The 20,281-nt window shown below is 44.6% G+C and overlaps 1 protein-coding gene across 1 annotated transcript in view; it reads right to left on the reverse strand.

The window, feature by feature from the left end:
* Positions 1-20,281, reverse strand: part of MYO5B (myosin VB) — a 1,014,515-nt gene that overhangs the window by 19,133 nt on the left and 975,101 nt on the right. The window contains exons 34-36 of the mRNA XM_078674793.1: positions 17,358-17,447; positions 10,917-11,067; positions 904-1,189 (exon numbers count right to left, since the gene is read on the reverse strand). Of these exons, the coding sequence (XP_078530919.1) occupies positions 904-1,189; positions 10,917-11,067; positions 17,358-17,447 (527 nt within the window). The remainder of the gene's footprint in view (positions 1-903; positions 1,190-10,916; positions 11,068-17,357; positions 17,448-20,281) is intronic.

Here is a 20,281-nt window from a genome sequence, read left to right on the forward strand (position 1 = left end):
TACCCGATGCATTTACATCGCAAGTCATTATAACGACTTGCACTAGTGGGCACTGAGGTATTGGGAATGAATTTCAACACCTTCCCTACTGTTGCGCAAACTAGAGTAGGAATAGTAATTAATACTATTCCTAAGTCCAGCACGCCCCCTAGTGCAAGTTGTTGTAATGACTTGCGATGTAAATGCATCACGTACTAACAACGCTGTCGTTGTAACGACCGTGTTGTAAAAGCATGCAATGTAATGAGTCATATTCGTATTTTTTTTACGTTTTGTGTATGCGTGTGTGTATAAATATTGGGAAGTAAGTGTTGTAAATGGACGTGTGAGTACATGGGTTTGCTTGAGTGTGTATATGTGTGTCTGTGTCCGGTACACCACCTCCCTGCTAAAATTACTATCCGCCACTGTATGCACACATATATGCATGCCAGAGAAAGGAATTATTTAACAGATTTTGAGGCAAATTGAAGTTACACCACACGGTTAGCCAACAAAAATGAGGATGGGAAACAACCTTTCAGTAAAAGTAATTAGGAATATGGATAAATAAGCTTTATTTAAAATTGGTAGAGGATATTTCTATATAGATTTTTTACTAAATGGTGGTGTTTTTACATTTTTAATGGTGAAGTGTGTTTGAAAATGTTTAAAAATGTGTGGTGTTTATTTCTTCTATGTTAATGGGTCTGAGGTGGAATGTGGTACATGGTATTGAGTTTGGAGGGTGGCGGTTCAGTGAACGGGAGTTGTGGTGAGGTGCTGGTGGTTGGCCGTATCTACCTAGGAATAAAGAAGACTTTGTAGGACAACCATTTGAGTGGCATCACTTTTCTTGCAGATTGGCTGTAAAAGAAGTGAGTTGTTAAACAAGTTTTGAAACACATGTACTAAATACAGCACCTGAGCTGCATGCCCGTACTCCAGGAGCAGACGTCCTTCCTCAGCAGGAGGTTGTTGAGCGCCACCGCATTCATCATGTAGAAGAGCTGTTTGAAGACCTGCTGGATGATCTCCGGGTCCAAGCCGTGGTCGCACATGATGCTGTTGAACAGGTTCAGCTGCCTGATGACTGCTTCAAGGCTGTAAGAGTGGTCCCCGTCAACCATACTGGACGACCGCTTCCTGTAGCCCGTGGGCCTCACCCCGGATAGACCCTGAATGCTCTCATTCTCCAACATGGCCGACACTGCAAAACCAAACAGCTATAAGGGCTGGAGCATGGGTTATATCCCTTCACTGCACTCCACAGGACCATTTGCTTAAAAACAAGAATGCAGCTGAAACACTAAAACATCTATAAAGACACAACTGAAAGCACAACCTGAATGTTAATGTTATTAGCATTTTGCAATGGGAAAGGCATGTTAGGCTGCCATTCATAAAAGTACAGTGTATGTGCAAAGCCAGTGGGGTCAACGCAAAGTACTACTTTGCAGCACACAAGTGCGAATCACTGAAATGCAAATCACTGAAATTGTTGTCCTGTGGGTGGCATGGAGCAGTTCCTGACTGCAGAGGGCAGTTGAAAGCTAGTAGCAGAGAGTACGCTGCCACTTTCTGACAGGTTACGCTCTGCGTGGCAACTGTAGGAGCAGACAGCGGTGCTTTTGACCGCTGCTTGTTCTCCCAATGTCCTTTTAAAAAACCAGGCGTCTCAGCACCAGCATTAGCGGATGTGAATGCTGATATGGCGAGCTGCGATCCAGTCAAGGCTTCTGTCCCAGCAGTGGCATAGCGTGGGCGGGGACACACTGGCGGTTGCCTCGGGCGCAAAATTCTTAGGGGTGCAACATTTAAAAAAAAATTTTTTTTAATCTAATCAATGTGTTTAGGGGTAAGGTCTTAATACTGTACTGGTGGAAGAGACTCAGGAAGTGCTAATGGTCCGCCCTGGGCGCTGGCAACCCACACCACACCGCACAGTCTCAGCATTCACAATTGTTAGCATGAGGCTTCCGTCCAATTTCCAATCCTTTAGCATTAAATAGGTGAAAAGTTTATATGACTTTTTCAAAACTTTCAATAAAGCTTATTTTGAACTGGAAAAAAAAAAGTGGTATGCTGTGTGCTATAATCATAGATTATATACAACATATGTTTATCCACCTGTTTTAGCACCAAAACGAAAGCAGTTATGGGATCCGGTTACTTCATTTTTTGATTCTTGTGCCCTTCGTTCTCTGCCTAAATCTCCCTTTCAACAAGAAGTTGCTAAACCTCCTTGAGTTCCTCTTATTGTATTATCTTCTTTTTCATAATATTCATAAAATTGCTATGTTGTTTATTATTATATTTCAAAGTTTATTATTATATTTCAAAGTAATGTATTACTCTTTATCTCCTAGCTGGTATTTTTCTTTTTTTTTTCTTTTTGTATTTATCTCATATGAATTGTTTTTTCTTATCTATTTTTGTTTTTTGATTCTCGTTCTCATGTGTTTCATTTATTCTTTCTGTATCAATTTCATGCATTCGTGTCTTTAAATTGTTTATATGACTTTTCAAAACTTTCAATAAAGCTTATTTTGAACTGAAAAAATAGGTGAAAAGTTCTGGTCTACATTGGAGCAGCCCGTCCTTGACACAGGGACTCGATGAATTGATTTTGTGTTTTCTTGGACTCCCAATAAACAGGAGTTGGACTAAATAGAATTTAGAAACACTTTCAAAGTAGTGATTGACGGTCTGATTGCTTAATTCCTTATTTGGGAAACAGCAGAAACTATACACGGTCTTGGTGTTAGTATTCTTGCCAAAACAAACAATATATATAGAATAAGGGGCCTAGTGTTTTTAAAGAAAAACTGAAATAAATAGTTAATTTGCCACACATTGATACAAAAATAAGCCAACTTAAAGACATTCCTGGCCTTAATAGTTTCCTCATTACCCTAGTAAAACCTTACTCAAGATAACAGAAAACAAGCATTGAAAATGCAATAGGTCTCGCAATAGAAGAGTTTAACATTTTCCGTTTTGCAAATGGATGAGTGGCGTTGCATGGATGAGTGGCGTTGCGTGGGCGAGTGGCGTTGCGTGGGCGAGTGGCGTTGCGTGGGCGAGTGGCGTTGCGTGGGCGAGTGGCGTTGCGTGGGCGAGTGGCGTTGCGTGGGCGAGTGGCGTTGCGTGGGCGAGTAAATGAAGGGAAGCGAAAGAGAGAGAGAGAGTTAAGGGAGGGAGAGAGAGAGAGAGAGAAAGAGAGAGAAGGGAGAGAGAGAGAGTTATGGGAGGGAGAGAGAGAGAGAGAGTTATGGGAGGGAGAGAGAGAGAGAGAGAGAGTTATGGGAGGGAGAGAGAGAGAGAAAGAAAGAGAAGGGGGAGAGAGAGAAAGAGAGAGAAGGGAGAGAGAGAGAGAGAGAGAGTTATGGGAGAGAGAGAGAGAGAGAGTTATGGGAGGGGGAGAGAGAGAGAGAACAAGTGATACCAAAAAAAGTAAGCCATGCACGAGTGATTAACGAATGCTGATATTTTTAAGCCCACAGCAAATGTTACTTTGCCCAGTGGGAGAATATAAAAAATTGTTTGTAAAAAATTGACAGAGTGCGCAAACCACAGAGTTAATGGCCAATAAAAATAAATCCAAGAGCGACCATGTGAGTTTTAGTCAAAGGAGACGCTGAAGAGCCCCCGCTGCCTTGGTTTAAAACAAGCATTGAGAGCCTGGTGGGTGTTATTTATTATATTGCACACATTCTAAACGTAGTGTCCACAAGAGGTCTCGGATTCGACTCTCGAGTAAACCGATGCACGGTGAAGCAAAGTCATTTGACAACGATCACACATTTTGTCAAGCTGGGAACCTACGATGATTTGAGTGCAGTTTTCTTGATTAAATGTTGTTTTGTTGAGTCACTGGATAAATGTTGAGTCGGACACGCTGAAGAGCCCCCGCTGCCTTGGTTTAAAACAAGCATTGAGAGCCTGGTGGGGGGGGGGGGAGGGGGAGCCAGCGAGTGGGAGGGAAGGAGCATATGGGGATGGGGTGTGAGACGGTGGTAGTCCGGGGAGGAGGGGAGGAAGGGCTGGTGGCGCCAAGCAGAAAGCGGGAGAGTGTCAGCGTCTCAGCAGCAGCTGGCCTGCAGAAGTTACAGGGACTGCTCATGCAGTACACGGAAGCGGCCCAAAGTAATGGTTTTTAAACATTAACTTGACCCCACCTGCAATGACATTTCCTGTGTGAAGTCGACTCATTCCAAAGGTGATTCAATTCATATTGAGTAGTTAAGCTATGTTCATCTGGAAGCAGTTTTAAAAGGCCCTCTTCACTTCCCAAGTAAGAAAATGTCTAATGCACATGAAACGAGCGCACTTTCCCCACTACGAGAGCATGAAGCACGTGTGTTGAAGGGCACCTGTTAAGGCCAACGTGTTCAGGCTGACAAGGCACTCCCCACTCATCTTCCCAGTAACATTAGCTTCTCTTTACAGGAAAGTCAAAGCACAGCCGTGACATTTACCAAGAATACACACAACACTTACAAGTTTTAGACATAAAAAATCAATTACGATACAGCATGCTACAAAAGCTTTTTAAAGTTTTAACTTTTAAAAGGAAGCAATCTTTATTGTGAAAGTGAACTATGAAATTCTGTATACCTTTGTGAGCTGGGCCAGGGATATGGACGAAGAGGAGTCATTGATGTGTTTACAAAAAAATATTAAACAAACATTTTCAAGTTTCACAAAGTAAAGCATTGAAAAAATTGTCACCTGCTCCGAAATAAAATACAATTAAAAACGGGAGGGTTTTCTTCTGAAGAATGTCCTCGAGGAAAGAACAGATTTGTTAAGTGGAGATTTTCATGAAATGTAATCAGATAGACTTTAAGGTGGTTCCCAATGTCCTTCATGCTTGCAGGAGGGATACGAAAACAAAATTAGCTACACCAGATCAGCTCATATGAAAAATGATGGCAACAAAAACACAAAAAGACAAATGCGCTTGCAGCTGTATTTGAAGAATGGGCAGTACTTAAGAGATTGACATACAGTGTTGAATTCCTACTGCAAGTGGATGCGTGAAAAGTGCAAAACGAATAAGATCGAGAACAAGCTGCGAACAAAGCATCCGAAAGCAGCCTAAAGGGGAGAAAGGAGGGGTGAGTGTAAGCCGAGGTCACACGGCGGGCAGGGGAGGGGGCGGAGCGGGGAGAGCGAGAGCGGCATGTGGGTGTGAAGAAGCCGGGCCAAAAAATCAATTACGATACAGCATGCTACAAAAGCTTTTTAAAGTTTTAACTTTTAAAAGGAAGCAATCTTTATTGTGAAAGTGAACTATGAAATTCTGTATACCTTTGTGAGCTGGGCCAGGGATATGGACGAAGAGGAGTCATTGATGTGTTTACAAACAAACATTTTCAAGTTTCACAAAGTAAAGCATTGAAAAAATTGTCACCTGCTCCGAAATAAAATACAATTAAAAACGGGAGGGTTTTCTTCTGAAGAATGTCCTCGAGGAAAGAACAGATTTGTTAAGTGGAGATTTTCATGAAATGTAATCAGATAGACTTTAAGGTGGTTCCCAATGTCCTTCATGCTTGAAGGAGGGGTACGAAAACAAAATTAGCTACACCAGATCAGCTCATATGAAAAATGATGGCAACAAAAACACAAAAAGACAAATGCGCTTGCAGCTGTATTTGAAGAATGGGCAGTACTTAAGAGATTGACAGGGCGACTGACGCTGGAATCTGGGGACCACGGTTCGATCCCCGGCTACGGCGGCAGGTCAGCCCAGCACCATGTGACTCTGGGCAATAGCTCGCTTAATCTTCCCGACGGCCCCCCAGCGCCTAGAGACCCTTACGGGTGATTGTGCGCTTTACAAATGTGGACTTTACTTTACTTTACAGTGTTGAATTCCTACTGCAAGTGGATGCGTGAAAAGTGCAAAACGAATAAGATCGAGAACAAGCTGCGAACAAAGCATCCGAAAGCAGCCTAAAGGGGAGAAAGGAGGGGTGAGTGTAAGCCGAGGTCACACGGCGGGCAGGGGAGGGGGCGGAGCGGGGAGAGCGAGAGCGGCATGTGGGTGTGAAGAAGCCGGGCCTTTGAAGTGAAGCTAAGCTTCACTTCAAAGGTGTCGGAGGAATGCGGGCGGCTGTGCACGCGCTTTTAAGCTCAATGCACATGCGCATTGAGCTTAAAAGTCACGGGCACTGCAAGGAATCGCCACGATTCCTTGCTTGTTAGTTAAAGCGTGGTTAGGCCGCAATAGGCTCGCAAGCTCGATGCGCATGCGCATCGACAGGCGAGACCTAAAAACGTGCTTATCTTAGGCTGAGGCTGGTGGCAAAGCGGTGCATTTCAGCACATTTTACCTTAAAATGTGTTACAAAGGAGTAGGTATTACATGTTTGAGGCACTTTAATGCTGCACTCTTGTCCTTTAAACATTGGTGCAGCCTGGCAAGCTACTGTAAGCTGACCTATGAACCCCTACGAGGCTGGGGAGGTATCCTGATTGTAGGCAAAAAGACTTAATTGTTGCTCGAGAGAGAGAAAGTGAGTTTTAACAAAGATGTTATTGTTTAAATGGTAAAATAAGTAATGAGGTGTTTATGTTAATTGTTCGAATAGTTGTAATTAAATATCAAATAAACTAACTTTTATTATTATTATTAAGAATAGGTATTACAGGCAGTTAAAAATGTGGATGTGCACTTTCAAATGGCCTCTTTTTTTCAAACTGTGAATAGGATATTCTTCCCTTGTAAATTCGATATTTTGTCAAAATATGTATATATATGTTTGTAATACTTCGAAGAGGCAAGGTGGAAATCTTGAAAGTTACACTGATCCCAGAATCTGCCCATATACTGCAGAGTTTGACCTATTTTCGAGGCTCATTTAATGGTGCTTCCACTTAGGTTTCAGGAAGCCTTGCAGGTTCAAACAGCAGAGAGGTTACAGCGATCCTACATGCTCAGACCTCATACACGGATAATAAAAATGTCATAAAACCGTTATCGATGTAGAAGATGAAGTGATTCCCCATGAGTCATGAGATGCAAAAAGGAAACAACAACGTCAATGTATTCCTCTAACTTCGCGTGAATTAGCACTCAAGCATCAGCTATAAATATATTTTGGACGTGCAATATTTTTTCTCTTCATTAGGTTGCCACTTAATTAAAATACACATTTGCTATCAGATGCTGTCAAATACAAGCATTATTTTGGGAAAATAACCTAAATTGCCCAAACCTAGCAATGCCATTTTTCATGAAAGAAACTTATTTTCATGAAATACCAACTTACATTTTCTGTAAATATAAATTGGGCCCTCAGACATCGGTTTGACTTTATCATCAAGCAGTATCATCAAGCAGTATATACACGTCCATGTATCACAGTGAACAACATATTGTGGGTTTATATAGCGCTAGGAATCGACTCCTGGAGGAGTATCTCCACGCTTCGACCGCTGGGGAACCCGTCCTGGCTCACCCTGAGAGATGGTCCCAGATGGGTATCTCTAAGGTGCGACCAAGCATCCCCGGCGATCTGGGGGGGCCGTTGTGAAGATGAGGCAAGCTGATGCCCAGAGTTGCCGCATGTGGTCTCTGACTAGAGTCGGCACCGAGGCGAGAATTATTGAGTCCGCTGACCCTGGTCCACGACCCTGCCGCGTCGGGAATCGAACCCTGGTCCCAGGCCGTTCTCTGCTTACGGGTCTGCTGCCTCTAACCAGTGAGCCACACTCCTCCATATGCCAGGTATTCCCTCATTTTGGCAGGGACTGCCACATTTATGCCAAGATAGCATCACTATGCCATGCCCACATTATCCTAGGATTCCACTCCAGCATTTCAAGGATGACCACAATTTGCCAGTTATGATCAGCTTGTGTACAATGGGTGTGCACCACCATCCCAAAGATGTACAATACCTGGCAGAAATACACATCAATGTGCCATGACAAGCAATTAGGCCACAAATGGGATCCAGACTATGAAGGAGGCATGCCAGGCATTGCTATTATCATGCAAGGATACTCTGAATGTCCACTGGCATTTCGAGGTCAGTATTTTGCGAGGAACGAGCTCCATAATGCCAATCATGCCCACAATATGTTATTGTTGGGTAACATTATGCCATCTGTGGTGACATCAGACCAAAATCCCCACGAAAAGCACTTTAATGTCAAGATACACGTTAAAGGTCAAGAATTGCCACAATTATCCACAGATTAGTACTATACCAGACTTGGTCTTCTTCCTGACAAGGATGGTCACCTTTATGCGTGGGCCAGCATTATGCAAAGGATGATTACAAAATGCCTATTATAGATACCATTATGTCAAGGGTGGGTTCCATCACTCTAGAGATTATGTTTCTATGCCTGTGGTAGGCAACAATATGGGTAGGTTCTGGTGGCTCCTAGTAACACACAATGTGAGGCCGCGTCAGACTCGTACTGCTTCACACACATACACATTCATATGCACACGCACACACCACACATCAATGTACGTTGTTCACTTCAGTCATACAGGGTCTACATACTGATGAACAAATATAATTTTCTTATCTTTCCCCAAACAGAATATATCACTTAAGCTTCAGCTGTTGGACAGCTGCAACATTGAATAGGCTTTGAGTGTAGTGTGGTGACCTGGTTCTCTTCTATACAGACTCATAAGTTCAAACTGTTCAGAATGTGAACATCAGAGTAAACCATATTGTGTACCATATGGTATTATACTGGTCTCCATGTTGTTTAATGTGTCCTTGGAGATCTGACTGAGGAGTTACATGTCAAGTACGCGAATTACACTCTATTTTACCTTCAGATTTTGTCAATAAAATCTGTTCAGCTCCTTAACCTCTTCCATGCTCATGACGAGCTGAGCTCGTCATGAGGCACGGTTGAGCTGCACTCATGACGAGCTGAGCTCGTCATGACCGTTGGAACGTTCACACGCGGGGATAATTTCCCCGCTGTGCTGAACGTTCCAAAACGGGGTGCAGCTGCACTGTGCCTCATGACGAGCCGAGCTCGTCACAAGCACAGCGGCGCCGCGTGCGTCCCCCGTCCCACCCGCACAGCGGGGGGAAAACACCCCACAGCGAAGGGGTTAATGGCCAACTTCATTGGCTCAAACAGCCAATGACAGATCATTGCTTTGAAGCCTAATGCTTCTAAAACCAGGTTTTTGCATATCAAAAGTCCCAAATGCATTTTATCTCATGGATGCATGACTTGGGTATGTTCCTTATTTGGCCATTCGGATATGTCACTGTGTATCTGTTTTAATTTCAGTTCACAAAGAGATTCCACAAAGAACGTCTGATCAAGGTGACACATTTTTAGTTTCAGTTTTCATTAGTGTGCTATTTTACCACTGCTTGACATTTGCCTTGTTGTCCAAGCATTAGTGGCCTCACACACTGATTTGCGAAATACACTGCTTGTTGTCTGCAGCCTGCTGCTCCTCTGAAGGTGGTTTTTCATTTCCAGGCCGGCATGTTTGACCCTGCACACTAGCACTCAAATAGATATACTCATCTTGTTGTTAGATCGAATTAAATGGCCTCAATTTTGGGGCGAAACAGAGACAAAGTAAAAAAAAACATCCACTGTGCATTTTGACCAGAACATACTTCTTATCCCAATTAAACCTGCAATTAATTTACTTTCTTTTTTAAAGTCACTAAAATCTTGGTTGCGACACCAATATTTTGTACAATTACTGATGCGAACTTCTGTTTTTCTACCTTTGTTGCAAGTTTGTCTTTTTGTAAACTGTTTACATCCATTTAACCAAATAAAATTTGCCAAACCCAGCACAAAGACAGCAGACATTCCCACTCTCAAGACCTCTGCAACACCCTCGCCACCTTCTTCCACCGCAAGATCAAGGAGATCTACGACAGCTCCGCAATACCCAAAACCCACCCGGCCCACCCGCAACCCTTGCATCCAAGGGCTCCAGGCCAGAGCAGGCCTTGCCCAACTAGACCACCCTCACCTCTGATAACACCCTCTGGATAATGAAGAGCCTCCACTCCATAGCCCCCTCGGATCCGTTCCCTCACCACATTTGCAACAGAGCGGGCACCTCAATCGTACACATACTCCACTGCACCATTAAGTGCTCCATCGAGTCTGCCACCTTCCCTGAAGACTGGAAGCACGCAGAGATCAACCCCTTGCTGAAGAAACCCTCTGCCAACTGAAGGACCTCAAGAACTACAGACCAATCTCTCTGCTCCCCTTCCCAGTCAAAGTCATTGAGAAAGCCATCAATGCCCAACTCTCTGAGTTCATCGAAGTAAACCACATCCTGGACTTCTCCCAATCGGACTTCAGAAGCAACCACAGCACCGAGACCGCTCCCCGTGCCACTACAGATGACATCCGCACGCTCCTCAATCGAGGCAAAACTGCTGCCCTCATCCTCCTGGACCTCTCAGCCACCTTCAACACCATCTCCCACCTTAGCACAAGACTCCACAACTCGACCTATCAACAAAAGAATTACCTTCAAGCTCCTCACGCAAGCCTACAAAGCCCTCCACAACGCTGGATCTGCATACCTCAAGCACCGCCTCTCCTACACTCCCACCAGACATCTCTGTTCTGCCCAACTGGCCCTGGCCACCATCCAACGGATCCACAAGACTACTGCAGGAGGAAGATCACTGCCAAGACCTGGAACTCCTTGCCTCTGCACCACAGGCAATCACCATCGCTGCTGCAATTCAGGAAGGACCTCAAGACCTGACTCTTCGACTGAACTGTAGATACACCCCCCACCCCCACTAAGCGCCTTGAGACCCTTGCGGGGGAGTAGTTGTGCTTTATAAAATACTGATTGATTGATTTTACCTTTAGCCTTATACACATTGTGTTGCATCTTGTGCCCCTCCTAGATTAATAAAAATTGTGCCAATGGACAGTGATGTTACCTATCATTGGTTGCAGCATCCCTTCCCCGATCTTAATAAGCTGTTGGTAGATCTGGATGGAGAGGTCACTCAGGACTTGGCGGTACTCCGTGAGGTCAAAGTTTGCAAGGCAATGCTCATTCTGCTTGGTTGAGTTTTTGGTCATGAATCCCTAAAAAAGAAACAATCTGTCATCTTAAACTGACTAACAGAATACATGCTGTTCGATAGAAATCTGTTCACTTAGTGATTGCAAATTCTCATGAACGAAGTGTTGACATTACAGCTTATTTCATATGCTGGATTTCTGTTCATACATACTATGCCAACAGTCATGTATCAGTGCATTTTAACAAACTATGGAGTTGGTTTAGTATTTGGCGAACCACTAAATTGGTCAGAAATGTGATGGATATCCCATTTGCTGTATTACATGTGTAGTATATCCAATGGGTGTTGTAAAATGTTGGATGAGCTAACCATCATGCCCGTGACGGAGTACGCCATCCTCCGAACTCAAAATCAGCCCATATGCTATTAATTGTTAACACTGCTTAATTTGAGCCGGTGGCTTCCGGTGCTCAGCACCGGCACCTAATCATCAACACCATTGCTTTTCATGAGCACCAGTTAAGGGCCCATTCATTTATGGTAGGCATGGGGAGATTAAGTGATTTGACCAGAATCACAGGATGTTTAGCCGATGCAGAAACTTGAGCCTGGTTCCCCAGCTCTGAAGTCGGTAGCTCTGGCCATTACGGCACATCCTCTCCCCACTTTCATGGTTAGTACTTGGTTCTGTTTTAGGAAGTGCTAACAGGAGAAATGGGCTGGTGCAAGGTGTCTCTTGATGGGAGCCCCAGCACTATTTACAAATTAACCTCTGGCTGTTAAGCAGTGCATTGTGCTGACAGTAACTGTGAAGAGATTTCATGCACATTCTCAACCCATACATTTTGCCTTATTTTTGTGCAGATCTTGTGAGCTCTCAGCGATATGAAAGCACTGAGTAAGGGCTGGCCCAACTCTCTACAGGTTAGTATTAGTGTGAATATGGTAAAATGAGGATGCAATAGGGGAGTTGCAGGCAAACCATGTTTAGGAGGCCTGGGATTAAGCAGTGAGTGTATCTCCTTCAGAAAGAAAGAGTGATGCAATAGTTGCTGAGATCATGGATTCTTTAATGAATGGGGTTGTATCTGTTGTCTGACTTTCTGGATGTATGTGCAGATGAGTCTTTGAGTGGAACTTTACAGAAATTCTGAGTTGGAACCTAGAACTGGTCTCACGGTGAAGTGGAGGCCGCCTGCCTATGGGGCATACCAGCAGGTTCTTTGTCCAGCTTTGGTGGTAGGGAGTTGACAGTATCCCTTAATGAAGTGACACTGTCAAGTCAGGACTGTCAGCTGGACTCGAAGGACTGGACCTGATGGGACCCAAAGGCTGGACACCGAGGAAAAGTTCTCATTGAGCCATTGGCAGGCACAATCTTCGAATCAGGCAGCTGAATGAAGAGACAGATTGGAAAGGAGTTGCAAGTCCCACACCAGCAGTAACTGGGTGATGTGTGAGTCACCACTAAAGGCTACTCCACTGTCAGACACAGTGCGACAAGCATAGCGCCAACAAAAACATTCTTAACAGGATTATATTTGAAGTACTTGAGTGCACGGGGAAAACACATTTTCACCACTAATGGCTACCATAACCTGTGGCCGTGTTACTGGGTACAGGATGGTCAGATTCCTGAACATAACATGTGTATTTGTAAAGCAAACGTTCACCCAAGGGTATATTGGCGCTGAATAACAGATGTTTATTGTTACCCAACTCAATGGGGCTCATTTTTTAATGGGATCCTTCCCACATACATTGGCCCACGACCACTATAGCACAGCCTATATTTTCTAATGTGGGATCTTTTTAGGCACAGTTGGATAAGTAGGTAGACCAGAAAGGAGCTTTAAAGAGAACATACCAACACCTGCTTGCAAGATTAGTTATTTCCACATTGCTAACTGTTCCATTATCCATATATATATATAGGGCATTCATAAGACGTTATGCCACCATTTAGGAAGGAAGGAGAGGTATTACCTCAATATTGCAAGTGAGCCACTATGACCAAGAGAGTGAATGCATGTGTATGTGCACTCCAAATGCATGCTGTACGCGGCTTTCTGGGAATACGTAGTTGCCTTTCCTCCATTTTGTCTTGCTGTTTATTGGGCATTATATGCAAACGTCTTGAGGATGGCTCCTACTCCTTGATATGCCCTTGAGAGTGTGATTCCTTTTGAGAAGATACATGAAGGGGGTTTTCTCGCTCCACGAATCAAGATGTAATTCAGTGCTTAATTTGAGCAGGTGCTTTCAGGTGCTCAGCACCTGCACTTCTTTCACAGGACCGGGGCTACAATTTCTGAACCTACAGATGATGGTCTCAATATTAATTGTTCAGTTCAAAATAAAAAGAATAACATACATTGCATGGTGACTGACTGGTACATGTTCATAGACAGGCCAGCATATGCTTGTCCAGGCAGGCATGATTGTGTATCACCACATTAGTGATGATGTCATCACGCTGATCACAAATCCAAGAAGTCATCGACAAACTATGGCTTGCATTCTATTCCCCAAGTCTGCTGCACCCTGCCACTGCCTGAGCCTAAACCTTCCATTGAATAATTGTAGCTGGGGGCTGGCTCATGACTGAGTTGAGGCAAGGAATATCAGGCTTGAAAGGATATGTGCCAAGTTTCCACAGGAGTATAGATAAATCCCCTTAACCTCCAAAAAACAGTGCCAAGAATGCAAGGTTACACACACTCCTGAAAACTGTTTTCTAAAGGAATGGAGGAAAATTCCAAGGAGTGTCCACCACTCTCCCCATACATAGGGTGGAACAACAGGAAGGAAAACTGGTCTGTCGGGCGGAGTAAATGCTGTAGGGAAAACAGGGCAAGTGGTATCGATCCATGCATAATTCATTAACAACCAATAAGTTACATTGACATGTGATTAGAACTGAGTTTCACTTACCCCAGCCACGTCCAATGGCGTCCGTGAAGAAGGTTGTCCTCGTGGGAAATATTAGCCCAGGAATTGTGATGCCAGGCCAAGTAGTTGAGGACTCAAGAAAAGGACTCATGCATACACCATTCACACCAACTAAATAATGAGGGGAATGGAATTGAGGTGCAATGACTGGCTCTTCAGGGAGAAGAAGAGCGGAGCATTAACACGCTCAAGAGAGGCGAAGCCCGGCCCGGCAACTTTTACCAAGCGGAGCGACACTCTCTCGATAGGAAAAAAGGAAACCAAAGTATTGTGCAGAATTGCTAGAAAGTTCCCACCAAAGTCTCACAGACAGGGAACAAGGGATATCCTGCGAAATGGCCCAAAATTATAACCTCCAAAGGAGGTCGGTAGAACAGGATGTTGGCGAGAACTGAGAACTCAGGGAGCCTTCCGCTAATACTTGAAACGAGACTCTGCAATGAAAAGGAGAAGCACAGTAGAGGCTCTTCGTATGAGGGAAGGCGGGAGTCAGGGGATTCGTCCGGGCTCAGCAGCAAGATGACGGCGCTTGAGCACGAACTAGATATTCCACAAGGATCCCAATAAAGAGGTATTACCAATGAGGAAAGGAATTGGGAGAGTAACAGAGACGCCGAGGGAATGGCGTTTCTCGTAACCCGGAAGCAAGGAGGGGGGCGTGGTAACGGATAGTAAGCCAAGCATTGGCTTACGGGCAGACGTGTCTCTTTACGTCTGTTAGGGACCGTCGGCAAAGAACACGATTTGCACAGACGTCTAGGGAATGGGTATAAACGGACACTGGGGAACCCTACCTAACCACATGTCAATGTCTTTGGTACGGCACACGCCGCAATGACCTAACAAGGAAGCTGCAAGAGCACATTTGGAACTTGGGAGTGAGGGATCTTGAGGAAGAATAAATGAAAGTAAGTTTGGACTTTCCACTTGTTGCGTAGCCAGAGTAGTATATACGACAGTCCTGCATTGCTGCTATCCTCAATGTGCTCGATGAGGCTGTGGCCCAACACAACTTTTGTGCGTCATGTCATCACCAGTAGAATCTGTGCGCTGCACCCCAGAACGGTAATTGCTCAGCGTGAGTGACTCCAGTAGGCACCACAGCCATACTTACCGGAATTGGCAGTATTACTTCTGGGGACAATGCCTGTGCTGTAGTGGGCAGGATCACAGCAAGCTGAGCAGTGGATGCCAATACCGTCGCCATCCCTGGACCTACTAATTGCAGGCAGCCCTAGCAGTGACATGACCTGCTGTGCTCAAGCAGCCGCCTGTTCCGCAATAAACCCAGTCATACCACACTGATTAATATATGCAAAAAAGCATTTTCATTTGGTGTATATTTTGTTTTTGCCTGAGCCTAAACCTTCCATCGAATAATTGTAGCTGGGGGCTGGCTCATGACGGAGTTGAGGCAAGGAAGCTGCAAGAGCACATTTGGAACTTGGGAGTGAGGGATCTTGAGGAAGAATAAATGAAAGTAAGTTTGGACTTTCCACTTGTTGCATAGCCAGAGTAGCATATCCGGCAGCCCTGCATTGCTGCTATCCTCAATGTGCTCGATGAGGCTGTGGCCCAACACAACTTTTGTGTGTCATGGCATCACCAGTAGAATCTGTGTGCTGCACCCCAGAATGGTAATTGCTGAGCGTGAGTGAGTCCAGTAGGCACCACAGCCATACTTACCGGCATTGGCAGTATTACTGCTGGGGACAATGCCTGTGCTGTAGTGGGCAGGATCACAGCAAGCTGAGCAGTGGATGCCTATACCGTCGCCATCCCTGGACCTACAGGCAGGCAGCCCTAGCAGTGACATGACCTGCTGTGCTCAAGCAGCCGCCAGTTCCGCAATAAACCCAGTCATACCACACTGATTAATATATGCAAAAAAGCATTATCATTTGGTGTATATTTTGTTTTTACACTCAGTGTAGGTAAAGAAGTAAAACATCTTCTGCTTCTTTAGGAATGACAACAGGAAAACGCAGAGTTCAAAATAGGAGGGACATGTACAGGCTGACGACAGGGGTCACAGGCAGCAGCAGTGTTAGAGATGAGAGACAGCGAGAGTAAAGAGGAGAAGAAACAACAAGAGAGGAGAGAGATAAAATGGAGCAAAGTAGAAGAAAAGGAGCAGAGCAAGTCAGATACAAAGAGAAAGCAGCCATGATGTGAAGAAGAGAGCATTAAGAAGAGAGAAGATAGAATCAAAGGATCTAGAGGACAGGACAGAGGTAAAAAAGCAGACAAATGATCAAATGGAGACACAGCTAATCACTGCTAGAGAGTGATAGTAAAGAGCCAAGATCGAGGGGAGAGAGAGCAGAGCATTGTTAAAAGTGAAGAGAAAAAATGGCAGGGCTAAAATGAATAGAGGGCAAATCAGAAATACAGGGTGTGACAAAGGTGATAGAAAACAATTAGAGAGGTGAGAGGATAGACTCTTAGAGCAAAGACTTAGGGGACAGACAACAGATCAAGGTTAGAAGATATAGACTGAGGCAGTGAGAGTGTTGAAAGTGGGGCTCACCGGAGGAAGACGTGTGCAGTGACCTCCTTGGCAACATTTTCCGCACCTGCACTTCTTTTTTTTACAAATTAAGAATTGTGTAGGCACTAGGCTCATTCCCATAAAGCAAGCTATGTTCCCTATGGTATACATAACACTTAACTAACAGAACAGGAAGAGTGTCAATCAGACCCACTGTAGACATGCCACCCAAAAGGGAGGGAATACCTTTCACAATTGTTTGTGTAATTTGAGTAGTTCTTGTGTATTAAAAAAATTGACCCAAGTTATAGAAGAGGACCTCTTCTCTTCTTTCATCTCTGGACTGTTCACAGGTTCAGTACACTTAAAAAGCATACTGCAACAATGCATTAGCACATACAAACCTTCACTCTGGGTACACCACTACTGCAACACCCCAAGAAATGTGGATCTGTTTCCTTGATCTTACAATGCTTACTACACACCTTCTTGGGAGTACGTTTATGTGTGTTTCTGGAAGTTGGAAGTTGGTAGTAGGACCTTGCAAATTGTGTGGTCTCCCCTCCTAAAGCGCTAACTTTCCCATCTCTAACATCAATCTTGGTACTTACAGATTTTTCATGAAACTCGGTTCCATCTGTGGGATAACAATATCCACTGATCCAGAAGCAGAATCCTGGAAGGTGCAACCACATTCAGTACTCCCAGGTTGAATGCAGGTGCACAGAAATGCTTGTGAATGGACTTCCAAGTCATTGTTCATGATCTGTATCTTATTTTTCGTCACTAACATCTTTTTTAATAATGAACAATACACAAAACAATTTGCCTACAAGAGTAAGAACATAAATCTGGGCTTTTTACTGGTTAGTACAGATGGACTAGTTACTAGTGGAGATGCTACTTACCTCGTCTCCACTGTATTGTTTTAGGCAATGCAGGAGGCGGCTGGCATTGGCTAACCAGAAAGATGTCATCTGAAAGTCGTCGCTGTGTTTCTGTAATGAACAAGACGAACAAGCGAAACTGTGGTTAGTAAGCATAAGCAAGCACAACTAACATCACCGCAAAGCCTGCAGCCTGTATCTCCATTTTCGCTATTCTCTATCTATTTTCAATGCTTGTCGAAAATCAGCTTTTTAAGGATGTTTTTTAAAACTTCTTGATAATGCTCTGAGGAGAGAAATGATGTGGTAATTGGATCCTTTTCCAGTTTGTGCACTCCCCAACATTGCTGGTAAACATCAGGATCTGTGGTGGTAATGCTGGGAAGTGTTGGCATATCTGCTTTACTGTGTAAAGGATGTTGTGCAATAACCTTGGCCTCTAGCCTTAAGCACTGCTCTGTTGCTCTTCTACATATACCCACAGGCATACATACATTGGCTCCTAGTAGTTACCAGAAATGTATAGAACAGTGTTTCTGCTGACAGAGAGAAGTACGGTAATAAATGTTAATAACAAATCTCCTGCCTTGGTCAAAATATTGCAGAAATGACTGATAATAACCCCGGCTTGGTCTTTCATGCACTATTTTTAAACATGTTCTACACAGGGGCTTTAAAACAAACAACAACTCATTGTTTCAGCGTTTGCTGCAGCTTTTAACCATGGAGGGTAATTAGGGGTAGCCAGTGTCCTTGATGCTGTTGTTATCATGTGTCATGCAGGCCGGGCTGGCTTTAGGGCAGTGCAACGGGTGCAGTCGCACTGGGCGCTGACCTGTGGAGGGGGCGCTCACCTCAGTGGGGAGGGGGGGGGCAGGGGGTGCTGTGTTTAGCAATAACTTATGATTGGAGAGATGAGGGGCACTTTTGCCCTATGGTAGTGAGAGAATCCGAGGAGGGAGTCATGGGTATGGTGGCACCAAAAATGATTGTCGCACCAGGCGCCACCTGCATGCAGGCAGCATCAAGAATAGAAAGTGAAGAAAGCTCTAATATCCCTCTTTACTGAAGTTTGTATTTGTTGCCCATGCCGCAGCACTTTAACAGAAACTGGAAGTGGCTTAAGGGCTAAGGGCGGGACCTTGAAGTCATTGTGGGGTCAATGGATACATGATGTCACTTCCGCCACTCATAGCTTTCTTTTGTGAATTAACATCCATGCTTCGAATGGTCTGTGCATTAGGATGTTCTTTGCTATATGTGAAATGCATACTGTACGTATTCTTACAGAGGGCATATGACAGTGTAGATACATGCATGTCTTTACTTAATGACTTGATTATTTAATGTCCGCTCAGGTCATTGATGCTTAGCCGTATAACCATATTATATGCACTACACTTTAACTGGAGTAGCAAGGCTCACATTGCCCTTACTGGGGTTATGAAAAATTGAGAAGGTTTTCTTTTACTATGAAAGTATAATCAGTGTCAATGTTAGATTTACTGCATCTGTGCCGCAGAGGACTTCACATTTCAATTACTCTCTAGATCAGTCATTATGTTGGCCATGCTCATGGAGGGCCAGGTGCCGCACAATGATGGACACGTTGCGATAGAGCCTTGAAGAGAGGGCCAGTAATCCGAAGTCTTCGGGTGGCACAGGGGTGTAGAGTGGCGCCCGTCTCCTTGAATACCTCCGTTGCCTGGATTCCAAAGCATACCAGGCTAGAACCCATGCAGAGGGGGACAAGCCAGGCTACCTACTAGTAGGGCTCCTGAAATGCGAGGTTGTTGTACGCCAGTGTCCGCAATATATAATGGCCACAAGCCCTACTCACAGACAGTTGTCCTTTAGGTGTTCGGAACACACTATCAAACATGATATGCTTCCGGCCAAACTTCGTGCCCTACTATGATTGACACATTTCTCCACAGTTACCCTCTTGAGAGTGACTATGGAACACAAACAAGTCCTATGTTTGCCTGTCACATAACAAGAGATATGATGTGCTATATGGGACTCTCCCACATGTAAAACTACTAGTCTGGATACATTTCCAATCGAGTTCTACAAAACATATTTCGACCTATTGATCTCCAAGCTGGAGGAAATGTACTCCGCAATACTCAACACTGGCATCCTCCCTGCCTCCATGAGGAAGTCACTGCTGGTATTATTGCCTAAGTCGGGCAGGTACCCAGTGGAGGTGGGCTCCGACTATAAGATCCTCAGTAAAATATTGGCCAAGTGTTTACTGGCCTGTATACCCAGTTTAATCCATGAGGATCAAAATGGGTTCATACTGGGGAGATCGACATCACTCAATTTGAGGCCGCTCCATCAGCTTCTAGTGGGGGCCGTGGCACTTCATCCCCATTCTGCTTTGATCTGGTTTTGGACCTTAAAAAGACGTTTGATTCGCTAGAATGGGAATACATGTTCGCTGTACTGAAAAAGCTGGGGATGGGGGAAAGACTGATTTGGTGGGTCAAGTTACTTTACACAGAGCCAACAGTCAGAGTAAAAATTGGACAACTGATCTCTGCCCCGTTCCTGGTAGGGCGGGGTACGTGACAGGCGGGGTACGTGACAGGCGGGGTACGTGACAGCGAGGTACGTGACAGGGATGCCCAGTGTCGCCACTGCATTTTGCAGGCCCTAGTGCGGAGACTACACCAGTCAGCGCGGTATTGACACTCCATGGACAGATACATGCAGTTTCACTATACGCAGACAATGTTCTAGACTATGTCAAAGATATACGAGATGGTGTAAATTCAATACTGAGAGATCTCACTGTATTCAAGGCGGTATCGGGTCTGGGACTGAACTGGTTAAAGATGTGCTCATTTCCTCTGCATCCAGACCGTCCTCGAGAAACAGTGGTTTTGACTGCCACCACATAAAGTGGGCAGCTTGCACATTTCGATATCTGGGCATTA

This window comes from Lissotriton helveticus, chromosome 2_1 (genome assembly GCF_964261635.1).
Source record: "Lissotriton helveticus chromosome 2_1, aLisHel1.1, whole genome shotgun sequence".
Classification (NCBI taxonomy): Eukaryota; Metazoa; Chordata; class Amphibia; order Caudata; family Salamandridae; genus Lissotriton; species Lissotriton helveticus.